Here is a 20,056-nt window from a genome sequence, read left to right as displayed (position 1 = left end):
TTTATATAAACATAAAAGGAGCAGAAACCCTGAATTAATAAGACTGTATAAGAACAATCATTCTTTGAAGATACATGAGAGTTGATTTGTTTCAATTACTATATGACTGTTGCAAAGATGGTTCTGGCAGTAGTAGGGAGGTGAGCAGTGTGATAGTGATGTTAAAAAATAACCAACATCAATAAAAACCTATTTTAAAAAGATATTGTCAGAGGGTGTTATGTTATAATAATTCAAAATTAATTTTATATACACCACACATCAAAGCAGTGTCTTCCCAGGTCCTCTCAGCATCAGCATTAGCATCACATTGCATGTCCTGAGCTCTCAGTCTCAGGAATAGAGTGCTGAGTGGAATCCACTTATGGATAAGTAAAATAAACAGAGTTTCTGAGGCTCCTCCCTCCCCTCAGAAGCTTTTACTAAAGTGGATAATGTAAATAGGAAAAGACACTTTGAAGAAGGGTTGGATATCAGCAGGCACTTAGGATATTATCTAGCCAAATCCCTGAGAGAGAGAGAGGAGGGAAGGAGGGAATGGAAGAAGAGGGCCAAGGGCTACTGGATGAATGAATTATAGAACTGGGGCCATGATGGTGGGATTCATGGGAATTCGGCTGATGCGCAACCCCAGTCTCTCATCCTGTGGATTCCACATGGGATGAGAATTTGCCTGGGTTCTTTTCATTTCCTCCTATCATCTCTCACCAACTAACCAAACAAAGGGTTTGCTGACAGATATCAGAGAACCAGAGACTGAGAAGGAGCCAGGAGGCAAAATTAGAAAAAAAGGAAGTGTCTGGCAGAAGTGATGTCCCCCCCCCCTCCTCCGCAAAGAGAAATCACCTGGGCTGTAATTCAATCAATCAGCATCCTGGACTTAATAACAAATTTTAATGCACTGATTGTACCACCTGCTAATTGTGTAACATAAAGTAAACCCCAGGAAGCCTAGGTTTCTTCAGCTATAAAGTCAGAATAAGGATCTTGGCCAATTATTCAATTTACCAACCAACTTAACACTTAGCAAGTATCAGTTCTGGGAGCCAGGCACCCATGTTCATGGTTGAGCATACAAGCCCCTGCCATCAGGGAGCTTATTTTGAGCATCTATCAGTTTTATTATAAGGGTTACTATAAGCTATGTGTTTAGCCTCAACATGGATGCAGTAAGAAATACGTTCAATCAGTGAACCAATAAGCAATCATTTATTTATGCACCTACTCTTTGACAGATGCTAGAGATGGAAAGATAAAGAATGGAAGCATGACCCCTTGTTAGCTGCTTATATTTTAGTGGGGAAAAAGCAAGTATATATAAAATATATACAGCATAAACATAAAGCAAATAAAATTGATATTTATTTTAGCATTAACTACATGTTAGCACTGTATGATATATTAGTATATTTAAAATACTTACATATTAGTGTTTTATATGTATATATTAGCTACTCTATTTTATACAATATTACATTAATTAAATACATGGAATTAATTAATATTAATTAATTGCAAGGAAATTTTTTTTAATTTCAAGGAAATTTTAAGAGGAAGGGCACTAACAACTGGGGAGATCAGAAAAGCCTTAACATCAGTGATAATTAAGCTGAGTCTTTAAGAAAGGGACTTTATAAGGCAGAGATGAGGAAAAAAGAGCATTCAGGCATGGGACACAGCTAGTATAAAAGCACAGAGACAAGAAAAATGGGAGTACTGTTTTTAAGGAAAAGAAAACAGACCAATGTAACTGAATCATAGCATGCAGGATGAGAAACAATGTCCAAAGAGTCAGAAAGAAAGAATGGAGCAGGTTAAAAACTTCTTAACTAGAGAAGTTTGTATTTTATTCTCAATACATTAGGGAACCACTGGTGGTGTTTGAGTTAGAAAATGGCAAAGTTAGATCTGTGCTTAAGGAAGTCACATTGACAATGGTGGGATGGGCTGGAGTGGGGAGAGACTGGAGTCAGGAAGGTCAATTGTTTGTCCTTCATTTTTGAAGAAGACCAGATCTTGGAGGTGAGACAATAACATGCACATGAATGGAGTTGGGGGGGGCGTGTTATGCAAACTCAGCCTCACTTTCTCCTTCAAAGCTATCTGGATCCAGTGGACAGAGATAAATCAGGATGACTGAAGATGGCACCAAATGCAAGGCAATCAGGGTTAAGTGACTTGCCCAAGGTCACACAGCCAGAAAGTGTCATGGTTCTGAGGCTGAATTTGAACTCCGGTCTTATTAACTCCAGGCCCAGTGCTCTACCTAAGAAGGTCAATTAGGAGGGTATTCTCTAAATGGATTGGAATCTAAGAGAGTTTATGAAAGTGGAGAAGATTCTTCAACTTCGGCTGCTTTCGTTGGAAAAAGTTGAAGAGTGTTGTCAACAATGCAATTGTTGCCTAAGCTAAAATTAGGCATTTTTAAAATTAAAATTAGGAATTTTTTTTCATATTTTTCATATTCATTTTTTCACATTTGACAAGTATATTATTAAGCACCTACTATCTATGAGGCACAGGACTAGGGAATAGTAGATTTTTAAAATGACAAAAATTCTCTGCCCTCAAAGAGCTTACATTCTACTTGAAGGTATGTCATGTACACAAGTAATAAATACATAATATATTCAAAATAATATTTTTAGTTCTATTATAGCAATAATCCCTAAAACCCAACCAGTTTGATTTCTGGTTCTTTACCTTCAAATTACCTTCTCTCATCTTCCATCTTGATAATACTTCCCATTTGGTCTTTTGATTATTTTGGTTTTGTTTTTTGTTTTATTATACCTTTCCAGCCATCTGAATTTACTAGTCTCTCTATCTTTGTCCACTAATACTCCAACCAGGAACTGCAATATTCTTGTATAGACTGAGCTCAGAACACGTATAACTGAAAACTGAAGTAGTCTTTGGCTGGGATGTTTGAATTCTGGCAAGCTACTAATGTATGACAACAGTCAGCAAATAAATCAATTGTGCCAAGGATCCTTGTTCTTCCCTTAGCCTAATGATTCATTTATTTAACTGATAACTGGCATCTTCATTAGGGATGGCTTGTTGAGCAAAAGAGTAAGCTTGGCCCAGAGTTCCAGCTAACAACGGCTGCATAGTCAAAATGGTGGACACAAGATGGCAATCTGGGATGCCAACAAGCTATAAATTTATGAAAGTTTTTAAGAATAACTTTTTGACTCAACACAGGAATCTATTAAGTGATTGTCCTAAGGAAAAAAATGGTTATGGGTACCTACTATATTTTTCTTCTAAAGTTTTATGGTTTTTGTTTGTTTTCTATTACTGAATTTATCACTCTGCACATCCTTCCTCATCAAATCATTCCTGTACCAAAGATTTAAAAGGTCTCTTGAACCTGAAATTTTAAATTTAAAAAATTTGTGGAACTAAACAAGATGCTGATGACATTTGCCAACAGGACCTTTCTAATAAAAAGAGGGAAGTAACTGTTTTCATCTCTTCTCTAGGGCCAAACTAAATTATTAAAATTAAACAGTACTAAGGTTAACTTTCTTCATCGTTCCATTAGTGCTGCAGTAATAGTTATGAATGCTGTTCTCCTGATTCCTTTTACAAAACCTTTCATCAGAGCAGGTCTCCCACTACATCCAACATCCTCTCCAGTTGTCCTGATCTACATCTGGCCAGTGGACCCAAATAGTTCCTGAGAAGACAATGGAGTCAGTCATTTTGTTTCAACCTTCCCTCACTTAAATCCAAGTCATTGATATGTCATAGCATAACCTTTGAGAACAAAGAACAAGAAATGACAAGAGCATCAGTTTATGCCAGTCTTCCCATCTTTCTTTGAAAACCTCATATTCGTCATCACAATATCCCATTACTTTTTGTGTCACAATTTGTTGAGCTAATGAAATGTCAATTGAATTAAGAGTAGCTAATGTTTATATAGTGCTTTAAAGTTTCTGAAATGCTTTCTGATCCTCACAATAATCCTTTGATATAAATGCTATTACTTTCCCCATTTTACAGATGAGGAAACTGAGACTGAGAGGTGAAGGGATTTAACCAGAGTCACAGAGTAGTGTCTGAAGCAGAATTGGAATTTGAGTCTTCCTGACTCCATCACTTCTATCACCTAGGAGAAAGATAGCGGATTGGATTGCATTTGGAAATTTAGTCGTTTTTTTTGTTTCTGACATAGAATTCTTCCAAATGATTTTGAGACTCCTTAGCTTTGAAATGGACCTGTTACCTATGGAATTCATCTCTTCAAACATGCACAGATCCCCCAGTATGTCTTTAACTGCCTCCACCCTCCTTCATAAGAGTATTTTTTTATTTTTAACTTTAAATGGATAACTTCATTCCCAGATCTAATTAGTTGGCAGCATCCACTACATTCTTAGCCATTGTCAGTTGTCTTGATTCGTCTTTTGCCACTGGATTCTGATGCCTCTGAAGGAGAGACTGAGGCTGATGATTTTGTGCAGCAATTCCTCATTCAAACTCAACTCACTTGCACCATGAAGATGATGTCATTGACACTCTCTGAGAATAAAGAACAAACAACAGTAGGGGGAAAAACATGTAAATCTTCCTTCTCTTAATTCTAGCGCCAGTTTAAAATGATCATTTTTTTTCTTTCCATTGGAATTTTTAGGTCTTTCAATTTTGTTCTATTCTAAGTGAGAACAACCCAAACTTTCTGATTTCATCTCAGAACCTGAGATCTTGAGAGCTAGACGGGACCTCAGACCTGATCTAGCCAAAATCTCCCTTTCCTTCAAGTGAAGAAAATGAAGTTAAGAAGCAAGAGTCATAAATGACTTCCCCATGGTTGCCCAGTTATAAGCAAAATCAGAATCTGAATTCCAATTTTCCTAAGTCAGATTCGGCACCCTAGCTACTATACCATACCATTCCTAGCTGAGTCGTAAAGGGGCTGTGTTTGAAACACCTATATTTAGGGAGGGAAGTTTGCAAATTCAATTTACAAGAGTGTCAAGAAACAACACATTTCTGCAGACCAAGATAAGAAAAACATCCAGGGGTACACATTGATAGCTCTACTTCAATAAATAAACTTTTGGTGCTCGTGATTAGGTACACGGGATTATTATATGTTTAATTGGCTAACGTGACAATTTGGAATTACTTCCAGTCACATTTAATTGGATTTGGAGTCTCTAGAGAAAAGAAATAGAGAGGCCTAGCAGAGAAGCAACCATAAAAGCAAAACGTTCTTCCAAATTGCTTTCAAACAACACATTAATATCCATTTCATGATAGTTGTTAAACCCTCCCCTCCAGTCCCACTACCCCCACCCCAAAATAAGAGGAATGCAATGGTTGTAACAAACAGTCTGGATACGAAAACAGATTCAATTAGAGACGAAGATGTCAGAGTGGGGGAGGAAGAAGCTTGTGAGATTTTTTTTTCTTGGAAATTTCTAAGGAGGCTTAATTTAATCAAAAACAAATAAGTTTTGACTTCAGCAAAGAGAGAAATATGCCTAAAAGCCTGTATTACAGTAAACCATCTATGTTGCTATGATTTTGAAGGCATTTCAGAGTATATAAAATGGACTATAGTCCCCAAATGCTCTAAAGTTTAATAAGAAGCAACCGAAGCAAAGCCTTCTCTTGCAGTTTCTAAATACTTATATACTGTATAAATAGAAGTAAGAAAAGACAGCTAAGAGAAAAATATCCCGCTACTTCAGACTTACAATTCAGTAGAAAATCAATAGCAATATCAATCAATAGACATTCATTAAGCCTTTACTGTGTACAGCCTTTGTACTGAGTGTTGAGGATACAAAAAGAGGCAAAAGATAATCCCCGCCCTCAAGAAACTTACAATCAAATGAGGGAGAAAAGAAGCAAACAGAAAGAAACCTAATTTCAGAAATAATGGGAAATAATTACTGAAGGGAAGACACTGGAATTAAGTGTGATTGCAGAAGGTTTTACAATGTATTTAATCTGATGTTAATTAAAATATTCACTTTTAATAATCTTTGTATTCAATATAATGCTAGGTTTGGGAGTTTTTCATTTGTTTCCCTTTCTTTTTTTTTTTTTTGACCTTCAGGAGTGCCATGATCGCTGACTACATGTACTGGCTATCAGGAGGAAGTGAACAATATGTTAGCAAACTCATCAAGTTGTACTGGCAGGTAAATCTTCCCATCTGACCCTCCCTCAGGAGGGAAAGATGGACACCAAAAAAAAAAAAAAAAAATATGGGGCCACGAGAAAGGTAGCCTAGACTCATCAATCATAAGGATCCTCCCTGCGATGAATGTAGCTCTAAGGAGAACATTTTTCTGAAACTAATTTTGAAGGAAAAATTAAAGTCATCAACCCCTGGGTTCCAACTTTAATTAAATTGGGTTCTGACACCTTCATTGGGATCCCTAGAACACTATTTCCAATCCAGGCACTCATAGTGGTGTCACATGACCTTTGAAGATCTAAATGTGATATTTTCCTGAATTCTAATTGCATGATAAAACTGGGTTGGGCAGAGGGTGGTAAATTCAAGGAAACTCACAGATTGTAAATAAAAAGTGTTCTTTGGGTATTTACTGGTTTTGGTTATATGCAGTCTATCAGGGCCATAGCTAGGAATTTTTTTTGCCTGTGGCAAACAGTGTAAGGCCTCATTGGGAGAGTTGTAGCACTGCTCCACCGTGAGGACACAAGAGACCTCAGGGCATCAAAATTATTCCATAAGGAATAAGAGAAGGAGTGCAATTACAGGGTAAGGTAAGAAAGGACTTCACCTAACCACAATTTGTTAATTTTCTATTTCAACCAATCATACTTGCAAACTAGTTACTAAACTCAGTAATTTCCACTCTGCTTTCCATTAACCCCCTTTAAATTCAGGGCTCCAAGGTCAACTTAGACACTGAGTCCTAGGTACAATTCCATTTTTCTTTCCCAAACCAGTAGTACTTTTTTAATATGAGGAAGCCTTTGAACATCTAAACATTTTCACAGATCCTCCCTCCTCCCACAATAGTTGCCATTAACATCTGTCAATTGAAAAAATATAAAAATATGTGGTGATAAAAAGCTACTATGAATTCAGTGACACTTTTAAATGAAATTGTATTTTAGTGATAAAAAGAGCATCAGCATACATTTGAAAAGGAATAATACATATACATGAAAAATCACAGATTCAGAGAAGAAACTTCAGAAATCATTTAAAAACCAAGGGTTCTTGACAATTTTTTGTCTTTTAGTACCAGAGACACCTTCCCAAAATAATACTCTTCAATGTGTAAGATATGAATTCCAAAGGAAACCAATTCTACTGAACTTGAGTTATTAAAATATTTTTTTAAATAAATTCATGGACCCCAACATAAGAACCCCTTATATACAGTCCAATCAATACCTGAACGGACTTCCTTATAAGAAGAAGAAAGGATATCACTTTAGTGCAATAAGTGCTAAATAAATTTGCAAAATAATTGTATTCATTATTGCGCTTGGTCTCCTAAAGGAGGTGTTACTGTTATGCCCATTTTACATATGAGGAAACTGAAGCCCCGAAGAGTAAGAAACAATCCCAGAAACACTCTCTTAATAGTTGGCAGAGGCAAGATTCAAAACCAGGTTTTCCTGTCTGCAAGTTCACTGTACTCCTTGATTTACTTAATAAATTTTTGCTGGAAGACTTCCAATGAGAGAAATCCATTTTTTCTCCTGAGAGATCCCATCCCATTTTTGGGTCGATCTTTGTTTTTCTGGTGCCAAAACCTTTCCCCAAAACGTCAACTAATTGCTTCAAAGTTAATTCCTCTTCCACAGGTCATACCTTTAGTTATTTAAAACAGCCCCCAAGTTCCATTGACCCTCATATGTTACAATTCCAAGGCCCTCCCACCATCTTCTAATCATTGTTTTCTGGTTGTTTTCAAGATTGTCAATGCCCTTCCTTAAAATATGACATCCAGAACTGAACACCTTCATTACTTGGTCTACATAAAAGGTACATAGGCTGAAAACCACCGTTCTGACTTATTAGTGTAAAAACAAACTCTCTTTCCATATCCTGAGGAATGCATCATCTCCAGTCTCCAAATAGACTTAATAATGTATGACTATTATCTGCTTTGAAGGTATAGTAATTTAATGTAATTCAAGTCATTTTTTATTTAGGAAGAGTGAGATATACTTGAATATATTATATATGTAGACAAAAGTAAACTGACTTCTATTAAACTGAGCTCTTTTGAAGAGTAGGGACCTGTCTTTGCCTTTCTTTGTATCTCCAACACTTACCATAGTGACTGACACATAGTAGGTACCTAATAAATATTTTTTGGCTGACTACATAGAGATCTATGTTCTTTTCTAGTCCTTCCCCCCTCTTTTTCCATTATTTCATAACTCCTAAGATCTTTATTGTACTGTCACCCTATCTTAGGGGGAGAGAGAAGAGAGTCCGATAGGAAGTTCTGAGTTCAGGCCCTTCCCCTGATTCGTACTGACTGTAAATCCCTTAACCTCTGAATGCTCTAATTACAGAAATGCTGAACTGCATTGAAAGAGGGAATTTCCATACCAGAGTTCTATATACCAATGAAATCACAAGTCCGGACTTCTCTGTTGTCAATGTTGCTGTTGAATCATTTAGTCATGTCCAATTCTTCATGATTTCATGGACCATAACACTCCAGGACCTTCTATCCTCCACTACCTCTCTGCCCAGTCCATGTTCATTGTTTCTATGATTCTCTCTATATATCTCAGCTTCTACTGCTCCCTTTTCTTTTTGCCTTCAATATCTGGGTCTTTTCCAAGAAGTCCCTTCTTGTCAGTATATGACCAAAGCATTTAAGCTTCCAACGAGGAGCCTGAATTAATTTCTTTAAGTACTGACTGCTTTTATCTTCTTGCTGCCCAAAGGACTCTCAAAAGTATTCTCCAGTACCACAATTTGAAAGTGCAGACTCTTTAGTGCTCAGTTTTCCTTATAACCCAGCTCTCATAACTCTATACTACCACTAGAAAAAGAATAGGTTTGACTATATGGACCTTTGTTGACAAGATGATATCTCTACTTTTTAGTCTGTTGTCCAGTTTTGCCATAGTTTTTTTTCTTTTCAAGGATCAAGCATTTTTTTAATTGTCATGACTACAGTCTCCATTTGTAGTTATCTTTAAGCCAAGAATATAAAATACATATAAAATCAAACACTGCTTTCTTTTCTTCTCCTTCTATTCACCTGGAAGTGGTAGAAGCAGTTACCAAGATCTTAGGGGTTTTTTGGTTATTCTTCAAGTCACCTTTGACACTCTCCTCTTTTGTTCTCATCAAAAAGCCTCTTTATTCCTCTTTACTTTCTGCCATCAAAGTGTTATCATCTGCATGTATAAGAATGCTGCTATTTCTCTCCAACCATTATTCCCACTTTGATTCACTCATTCAGTCTTTCATGTCATATGATGTCTGCTACATATAAGTGAAACAAATAAGGTGGTAATATACTGCCTTGTCATGTTTCCAGTTAAGTTCCCCCCACCCCCACCCCTGTTCCTGTGGGAGAAAGTGGCTCTTCCCAAAACAAATACAGTAATAGTCCCTCCATGGCCCCAGGCTCAGGGATGGGTGGCAGATCTCCCCCACTGCTGATTGAGGATTAAGGAAATTAACTATATAGCCCAAGGGCCCAGCCCACATTGTTCAAGGATAACTGGGATCCTGCTACAACCCCCCCCACCCCAACCCCCAGGCCTAGGGAGTAGGCTTTTCCAGATAAAGCATCTAGCATCCCCTTCTAACCAGCAAATTTGGAGTTACTAAGCTCTGTGACCAAAGCATCTAGGGATTTTAACACCAAAGGTCTGTGAACCAGGCCCTTCCCCAACACAAAATCCCAGGAATATATGAAAAGCCAGAAGAAAGTGGGGTCCATTGAATGTTACCTCAAAGACAAGGATCTTAACTCAGAACTAGAACATCAGAGAAGAATATGAATTGGTCTCCAGCCCAGAAAATCTTTTTGAAAAGATCAGGAAGGAGTTTAAAAAATCAATTGGAAAAATTGGGAAAAGAAACACAAGAGAAAATTAACACGTGCAAGAAAAAATTGTCATCTTGCAACAAGAAAATGAAAATTCAATTGGACAAATGCAAAAAGAAAATAATTCTCTCAAAACTACAAATGGAAAGCTCCTTCAAAAATAGAATTGACCAGGGGCAGCTAGCTGGCACAGTGGGTAGAGCACTGGTGCTAGAATCAGGAGGACCTGAGTTCAAATTTTACCTCAGACACTTAATAATTACCTAGCTGTGTGACCTTGGGTAAGTCACTTAACCCATAGCTTACAAAAAGAAAAAAAATAGAATTGACCAATTGGAAAAGGAGTTTCAAAAGGTAAATGAAGAACATTTTAAAATAATTATTGGAATCTATGGAAACTAATGAATTCCTGAGACAACAAGTATCTGTAAAAAAAATGAAAAAAAATAGAAGAAAATGTAAAAATACCTCATCAGCAAAACAACTGACTTGGAAATAGACCCAGAAGAGACAATTTAAGAATCATTGGGCTTCCTGAAAACATTGAGGGGGGAAAAAAACCTTGGACTCCATACTTCGGGATATAGAGAAGGAGAATTGCCCTGATATCGTGGAACCAGAGAGCAAAATAATTATTGAAAGACTACATTGATCCCCTCATGGAAGGGATCCCAAAATGAAAATACCAAGGAATATTTGTGGCCAAACTCCAGAACCATCAGATAAAAGAGAAGATCTTGCAAATAGCCAGAAAGAAACAATTTAAATACCAAGGAGCCATAGTAAGGATTACACAGTACCTGGCTGCATCAACATTAAGGCATCAAAGGGTGATATTCCAAAGAGCCAGAGAGCTTGGAATGCAGTCAAGAATTCACTATCCAGCAAAACTGAGCCTTCTCTTCCAGGGAGGAAAAAAAATGTACATTTCATGAATCAAGAGACTTCAAAGTTTTTCTGAAAAGATCAGAGTTAAATAGGAAATTTGGGTTTCAAACAGGAGATTAAATAGATATATGAAAAGTGAAAAAAGGGAAAAGGAAAAAAAAAACTGTTATCCACTAAGATGAAACTGGCTATTTTCCCACCTGGGAGAAAGATTCTCATAAGTCTTGAGAACTGTAATTCTATTAGAGAGAATGTACTTAGCAAGAAGTGATTGGACACTCATGGCTTGTCCATCAATCTGAGAGAATGATTTAAAAATAATATTTCCTTAAAAGAGGGGATAGTAAAGAGATGGGGGAATGGAAGAGATTGAATGGGGTAAATTATATCACATGAAGAGGTAGAAAGGACCTATTGCAATGGAGTGAAAAAGGAGGGAGTTGAGAGCCACCTGAATCTTACTCTCATTAGATTTGGCTCAAAGAAGGATTCATACACACACAATTAAGTGAAGAAATTTATCTTACCTTATTAAGATCACTAAGTATTAAGAGGGGAAAGGGGAAGGGGGGAGGAGAGGAAAAGAACTGACAGAAAGAAGGGGGAGGAAGAAGGAGCAAAGAGAAAGGAGAAAGAAAGGAGAGGGGTTGGATATAAGGGAACAAACACACTGAAGGAAGTGGTATTCAGAAGCAAATACTGGGAAATAGGTAATAAGGGGGAAAAAAGAGGAAAACTATAAAAAGAGGGGAAAGTAGCATGGAGGGCAATAAAGAATGTGAATGGAATGAACTCTCCCCATAAAACGTAAGCAGATAACAGAGTGGATTAAAAACCAGAATCTTTCAATATGCTGCTTACAAGAAACTCATTTGAAGCAGAGTGATATATACAGAGTAAAGGTAAAAGACTGGAACAGAATAAATTATGCTTCAGCTGAAGTGAAAAAAGGCAGGGGGTAGCAATCCTTATCTCAGACAAAGCAGCTACAAAAGTAAATTGCATTAAAAGAGATAAAAAAAGGAAACTCTATCCTCCTAAAACATACATAGACAATGAGGCAATTTCAATACTAAATATATATGCAACAAGCATCCAAAATTACAGAGAAGAAGCTGAATGAATTACAGAAAGACATAGATGGCAAAAACGTACTAGAGGGAGACCTCAACCTCTCTCTCTCAGAATTAGTTAAATCTAACCATAAAATAAGAAGTAAGTTAAGGAGGTAAATGGAATATCAGAAAACCTAGATAGAAAACCTTTGGATAAAATTGAATGAGGACATAAAGGTATGTGCTTTTTTTTTTCCTGCAGTACATGGCAAGTACAGAAAAACTGACCACATACTAGAGCATAAAAATCTCAGAATCAGGGGCGGCTAGGTGGCGTAGTGGATAAAGCACTGGCCCTGGAGTCAGGAGTACCTAGGTTCAAATCTGGTCTCAGACACTTAATTACCTAGCTGTGTGACCTTGGGCAAGCCACTTAACCCCGTTTGCCTTGCAAAAAAAAACCTAAAAAAAATCTCATAATCAAATACAGAAAGACAGAAATAGTGAATACTTCCTTTTCAGATCATAATGCAATAAAAATCACATGTGATAATGGGCCATGGAGAGATAGACCTAAAACTAATAGGAAACTAAATAACTTCATTTTAAAGAATGAGTGGATCAAACAAGAAATTATAGATAAAATTAATAATTTCATCCTAGACAATGAGAATAATGAAACAACATACCAAAATTTATGGGATACAGCTAAAACAGTTATTAGGGGATATATTATATCTCCAAATGCTTACATGAATAAAATAGAGAAAGAGGAAATCAATGAACTAAGCATGCAACTAAAAAAATTAGAGAAATAACAAATAAAAAACTCCCAATTAAATACCAAATTAGAAATAATAAAAATTAAAGGAGAAATTAATAAAAATCATAGTAAGAAAACTATTGAACTAATAAATAAAACCAAGAGTTGGTTTGATGAAAAAAGATAAAATAGATAGATCTTTGGTTAATTTGATTAAAAATAAGAAAGAAGAAAACCAAATTACTAATATCAAAAATGAAAAAGATGAAGTCACCACCAATGAGGAGTAAATTAAAGTAATAATTTGGATCTATTTTGCCCAATTGTATGTCAATAAATTTGATAATCAAAGTGAAATGGATGAATATTTACAAAAATATTAAGGTTAAATGAAGAGGAAATTTAATAACCCTATCTCAGAAGAAGAAATTCAACAAGCCATCAATGAACTCCCTTAGGAAAAATCTCCAGGAAAAAAAAATCTCCAGGGTCAGATGGATTCACAAGTGAATTCTATCAAACATTTAAGGAACAATTGGTTCCAATTCTATATAAGCTCTTTAAAAAAGTAGGTGAAGACAGAACTTTTCCTAATTCCTTCTGACACCAAATATGGTGCTGATATAGGAAGCATCAAAAGAGAGAAAGAAAATTATAGACTAATTTCTCTAATGAATATGGATGCAAAAATCTTAGCAAAGCAATTTCAACAAGTTATCACTAGGATAATACACTATGACCAAGCAGGATTTATTCTGAGAATGCAAGGTTGTTTCAATATTAGGAAAACTGTCAATATAATTGACTATATCAATAGCAAACTTAACAGAAATCATGTGATTATCTCATTAGATGCTGAAAAAGCCTTTGAGAAAATCCAGCATCCATTCCTACTAAAAACACTAGAGAGCATAGGAATAAATGGATTGTTCCTTAGAATGATAAGCAGTAGCTATCTGAAACTATCAACAAGCATTATATGCAATGGGGATAAGCTAGAGGCATTCCCAATAAGATCAGGGGTGAAACAAGGATGCTCGTTATCACCACTACTATTCAATATTGTATTAGAAATGTTATCTTCATCAATAAGAGAAGAAAAAGAAATTAAAATTGGGAAGGAAGAAACAGAACTCTCACTCTTTGCAGATGACATGATAGCATAACATGATAGATAACTCTAAAAAAAAATCTAAGAAATTTCTGGAAACAGTTAGCAACTTTAGCAAAGTCACCAGATATAAAATAAACCCACAGAAATCCTCAGCATTTCTACATATTAATAGCAAGATTAGAGATATCAAGAGGTAAAAAGGGAAATCCCATTTAAAATAACTTCAGACAACATAAAATATTTGGGAATCTACCTGCCAAGGCAGATTCAGAAACTCTATGAAAACAACTATAAAACACTTTTCACACAAATAAAATCAGATTTAAATAACTGGGTAGATATCAATTGCTCAAGGATAGGCCAAGCTAATATAATAAAAATGACAATTCTACCTAAATTAAATTATTTATTTAGTGCCATCCCAATCAAACTTCCAAAAAATTACTTTAATGAGCTAGAAAAAAATTGTTACTAAATTCATGCAGAGAAACAAAAAGTCAAGAATATCAAGGAATTTAATGAAAAAAAAAGTGCAAAACAAGGTCACTTAACCTTATGAGATCTAAAATTATATTATAAAGTATCAGTCATCAGAACTGTCTGGTATTGGCTAAGAAACAGAATGGTAGATCAGTGGAATAGACTACATACAAAAGAGATAGCAGGAAATAATTATAGAAATTTGCTGCTCGATAAACTCAAAGAGTTCAGCTTCTGGGATAGGAACTCTCTCTTTGATAAAAAACTGTTGAAAAAATTGGAAGTTAGTATGGCAGAAACTTGGATTAGACCAACATCTCATACCTTATATCAAGATAAGATAAAAATGAGTTTAGAAAAAAAAATGAGTTTTAAAAAAAATTTAGACATAAAAGACAATATTATAAGCAAACTAGGAGAATAAAGAATAGTTTACTTGTCAGATCTATGAAAGAGGAACAATTTATGATGAAGGAAGAGATAGAGAACACCATAAAAAAACAAACTGGATAATTTCAATTACATTAAATTTAAAAGCTTTTATAAAAACAAGACCACTATAATGAAGATCAAAAGAAATATAGTAAATTGGGAAACAATTTTTACAACTAATGTTTTTGACAAATGACCCATTTCTAAAATATATAGAAAACTTGAGTCAAATTTCTAAAAAAAAAGGTCATTCCCCATATGACAAATTGTCAAATGATATGCAAAGGCATTTACAGATGAGGAAATCAAAGCTATCTATAGTCATATTAAAAATTTCTCTAAATCATTACTTATTAGAGAAATGCAAATTAAATCATCTCTGAGATACCACCTCACACCTCCCAGATTTGGCCAATATGACCAGAAAGGACAACGATCAATGTTGGAAGGAATGTGGGAAATCTAAAACCTAATGCATTGTTGGTGGAGTTATGAACTGATCCAACCTGTCTGGAGAGCAGTTTGAAATTATGTACAAAGGACAATAAACATGTGCATACTCTTTGAAAAAGCAAGACCGCTACTGGATCTATAACATAAAGAGATCATGAAAAAAGGTTAAAAAAATATTATTTGTGCAAAAATATTCCGTTTGTGGTGACAAAGCATTGGAAATCGAGGGTATGTCCATCAATAGCTAAAGAAATTGTGGTTGTATATATATATATATATATGTGTGTGCGCACATGTGTGTGTGCACACAGTGTGTGTGTGTGTGTGTGTGCATGCGTGTGTGTGTGTGTGTTGTGAACACTATTCTATTAGAAATCAGGAGGATTAGGATTTCAAAGATACCTGGAAAGACTAGCATGAATTGCTGCTGAATGAGATGAGCAGAACCAGAAGAACATTGTACCCTAACAACAACATGGGGGTGATGATCAACCTTGATGGACTTGCTCACTCCAACAGTGTAACAATCGGGGACAATTTTAGGGTATCTGTGATGATAGGTATTCAGAGAAAGAACTGTGGAGTTTAAACAAAAACCAAAGATTATTATTTTCGATTTTTTAAGTTGTCTTATATACTACATAATTTTGCTATCTTTAATATTTTACTTCTTCCTCAAGGATATGTTTTTTAATTTATTTTTATTAAAGATATTTGAGTTTTACAATTTTCCCCCCATCTTACTTCCGTCCCCCCACCCCCACCCCCACAGAAAGCACTCTGTCAGTCTTTACTTTGTTTCTATGTTGTACATTGATCCAAATTGAGTGTGATGAGACAGAAATCACATCCTTAAGGAAGAGACAAGAAGTCTAAGAGGTAACAAGATCAGACAATAAGATATCTGGTTTTTTTTTCTAAATTAAAGGGAATAGTCCTTGAACTTTGTTCAAACTCCACAGCTCCTTATCTGGATACAGATGGTACTCTCCTTTGCAGACAGCCCAAAATTGTTCCCGATTGTTGCACTGATGGAACGAGCAAGTCCTTCAAGGCTGAACATCACCCCCATGTTGCTGTTAGGGTGTACAGTGTTTTTCTGGTTCTGCTCATCTCACTCAGCATCAGTTCATGCAAATCCCTCCAGGCTTCCCTGAAATCCCGTCCCTCCTGGTTTCTAATAGAACAATAGTGTTCCATGACATACATATACCACAGTTTGCTAAGCCATTCCCCAATTGAAGGACATTTACTGGATTTCCAATTCTTTGCCACCACAAACAGGGCTGCTATAAATGTTTTTGTACAAGTGATGTTTTTACCCTTTTTCATCATCTCTTCAGGGTATAGACCTAGTAGTGGTATTGCTGGGTCAAAGGGTATGCACATTTTTGTTACCTTTTGGGGGTAGGTCCAAATAGCTCTCCAGAAAGGTTGGATGAGTTCACAGCTCCACCAACAGTGTAATAGTGTCCCAGATTTCCCACAACCCTTCCAACAATGATCACTATCCTTCCTGGTCATACTGGCCAATCTGAGAGGTGTGAGGTTGTACCTCAGAGAAGCTTTAACTTGCATTTCTCTAATAAGTAATTTAGAGCAATTTTTCATATGGCTATGTATTGCTCATCTGTAAATTGCCTTTGCATAAAGGATATTTTTTTTCCCTCTCAGATTGCCTCCTGTGGGGGAGGAGGGGAAGGGAAGGGAGAGTGGGGGGGGGATTGTAAAATTCAAAACCTTACAAAAATGATAGGTGGAAAGTACTGTTTTATATAATTGGAAAACAAAATATTTATATAAAAATAAATTTAAAAAGAACTTTAGAAAACATCAATGGGGGCAGCTAAGTGGAGCAGTGGATAGAGCACTGGCCCTGGAGTCAGGAGTACCTAAGTTCAAATCTAGCCTCAGACATTTAATAATTACCTAGCTGTGTGGCCTTGGGCAAGCTACTCAATCCCATTTGTCTTGCAAAACCCTAAAAAATGTATGACAATATTAGACTATGTTATCCTGATTTTGTAGATGAGGAAACTGAGTCTCAGTTGAAGAGACTTGTGAAGGTCACTTATGAAGAAGTAACAGAGTCCATTTGACAGAGCTATCACTGACTAAATATAATTTGATTTGCTCTAGTTTCTACTGCCTAGAGGTTTTCTCTCCTTTCTCTGCAAGTCTTGTCCTTCCACTAACTGTCTTACATAATTCTCTTATCCATCCTTAACTGAACTTAGCTTTGTTATGAGATATCCAGGGCTTTTGATTTTAGTTTCCTCTAACTTAGTGAAGAAAGAAGAGAAATAGAGAAGGAGGAGAAGGGGGAAAAAAAGGACAAGAGGGAGGAAGGAGGTGAGGAAGAAAAGAAGAAAAATGAGATGATGATAATGATGATGGTGATAGTGATGATTTTCTAGCACTTTAAGGATTGCAAAGTGGTTTACAAATTTTATCTAATTTTATCCTTGCATCACTCCTAGGAGGTCCATTTTACAGATGAGAAAACTGAAACAGCCAAAAGTAACTTGCCCAGGATCACACAGTTCATAAGGTTTGATTTCAACTCAAATCTTCCTAAATCTAGGTCCAGTGCTCCACCCACAATGCCATCTAGATGCCCATTCAGCCAAGGTAATTTCCATTCCTGTAGGACACTTTCCTTTCCCAAATAGTTCAACTAGCACACTATTAAAGTATTTCAAATGTTCATTTGCTTATAGATTTCATCCTATTCAGTAAAATTTGGCCAAATACATCAAAACAAATAGCTCATTCTATAAAAATATCATGGAATTTTTAAATGGGCCCCACTAAGTCAACAGAATCTTAGGTTGGGAGTCTTAGACAAAAACTCATTAGATAGTAGATGATTTATATGATAATTTATCTACTACAGAAAGATGAAGGAAATAACCAACTCTGGTAGAATTTAAAAGTATGACTATAAGGGACTTGGGTGAATGGTTAAGCAAACAAATTTTTCCATTTAAAAAGTGATTTCTCATTTATTTTTTAAAAAGGAATGTCATGTTGATTTAAACCTCTGACAAAAACAGTAGTCTTAATTGTCTATATTTAAAAGAGAAAAGTAGACACCCAGCCCTACAGGTTAGGATGAGCTTAGTTCGAGTCCTACCTCTGATACTTTTACTTTGGAGAAATACACGTTATTTTTTCCCCTTGAAAACTTGATTTCATATGTTTAGAGAGGAATTCCATTTGTTAGCAAAGATCAGTACTTTGGATGCAGTCTATAATCTTAGAGCCTTTCCTATAGTGTTACTTATGAGACTGGAGAAGTGACTTGTCCAGGGCTACATAGTCCTTGCAAGGGGAACAAGGATATCTTGAATGTTTTATTAATGATCACCTGGGTTTTATGTGCCGAATCTTCCCAACTCTGAGGTTAATCACCAATGCCATTTCCTTGGGTAAAGTTGCCTATAATTTATCTAAGAGTTTTAAATAATGTTTTAAGTGAAAATTAAAAATTAAAAAAATTAAATGTCATCAAATGAAGGACTAAAAGTTTTTTTAAAGAATCAAAAACTGGGGTGGCTAGGTGGCATAGTGGATAAAGCACTGGCCCTGGAGTCAGGAGTACCTGGGTTCAAATCCAGTCTCAGACATTTAATAATTACCTAGCCGTGTGGCCTTGGGCAAGCCACTTAACCCCATTTGCCTTGCAAAAACCTAAAAAAAAAAAAAAGAAAATTCCACAGTTGCTATTCATATCCACTGATCCTGATATTTAATGTATATTTAATATATATTTATCCTAATATTACAATATTTATCCTTAATCTTTAACCTGGATATTTAACAGCTGGGATGAACTCCAAGAGAGTCATCCCCCTATTACCCTACCCCATTACCAGGAATTCCTTTCTCAAGTCTGTTGTCAGTCTCCCTTCTGGTATATTTTATTACAGTTCTTAATCTAGTACATTGTACATTATTCCAATAAAAAAAAAAATCAGGAGTGTTTGGGGGTAGGTAAGAACAAATGCATAGCCAAAGGGAATTGCCAACCATATCTAGTGGGGAGCCCCACTCTGTCTGGCCTTCCAGGCTTTCCAAATCTTATCTCCTTTTTGTTTCTGGCTTAATTGGATTTCTTTTGTGGTTTTTTGGTACCTATATTGCAGGGATGTTAAATAAGCCACAGGCAATGAATTACTTAGCCCTGGGTATATGATTTTAAAATAAGGAAGGAGAGTAGTAGTAAAAGGGGTAGAGGGGAAAGACAAGAATCTAATGTGTAATAACTTCTATAAAACAGTCACAGTGAAATGACCCTGAGCTGAGTATCAGAGAGGTGCAAATATATTGATAATCCTGTTTGCATCTGTGATTGAAATTATTATGGAAAATGAAACTTTAAAGATAGATTTAAGGATCAGGCAGGAGCAGAGAAATGCACCAAGAAAGGTCAGTAACTCCCAGCTGAAAATAATAAGAGATTAAATCCCCAACCAAGGACTAGAGGAAACGTGACCCATCCCTTGGATATGACTATCAGTTTTATACCAATGTGAAGGCATTGGGAGTAGAACCCTCAGGGAACCTAAATTCAACTTAGATGAGCAAGTAAGTCATTGGGCAACAATCAGTCATGGGTTGGAGCTGAGGGAGAGCAGGTGTAGCAGGGCTGACCTGGCCAGGACATAAAACCTACAACCTATGAGAAGTAGAGTATCCTGATGGATGTGCTGCTCAATTTAGAGTTAGGAGGATCTGAATTCAAATTCTGCCTCAGACACTTAGTAACAGCATGAAACTGAGTAGTCAAATCAATAAATGAACATTTATTAAACCAGGTGCTAAGGGGACAAAAAGA

General features: G+C 36.0%; 1 protein-coding gene across 3 annotated transcripts in view; it reads left to right on the top strand.

Annotated features, from left to right (window-relative positions):
* The window catches only part of SPATA16 (spermatogenesis associated 16), a 311,103-nt gene that overhangs the window by 181,219 nt on the left and 109,828 nt on the right, over positions 1 to 20,056 (top strand). For all 3 annotated transcript variants that reach the window (XM_074192524.1, XM_074192522.1, XM_074192523.1), the window contains exon 5: positions 6,080 to 6,164. In XM_074192524.1, coding sequence (XP_074048625.1) covers positions 6,080 to 6,164 — 85 coding nt within the window. The remainder of the gene's footprint in view (positions 1 to 6,079; positions 6,165 to 20,056) is intronic.

This window comes from Macrotis lagotis, chromosome 6 (assembly GCF_037893015.1).
Source record: "Macrotis lagotis isolate mMagLag1 chromosome 6, bilby.v1.9.chrom.fasta, whole genome shotgun sequence".
In the NCBI taxonomy this organism is placed as follows: Eukaryota; Metazoa; Chordata; class Mammalia; order Peramelemorphia; family Peramelidae; genus Macrotis; species Macrotis lagotis.
This window is presented reverse-complemented; position numbering and strand designations above follow the sequence as displayed.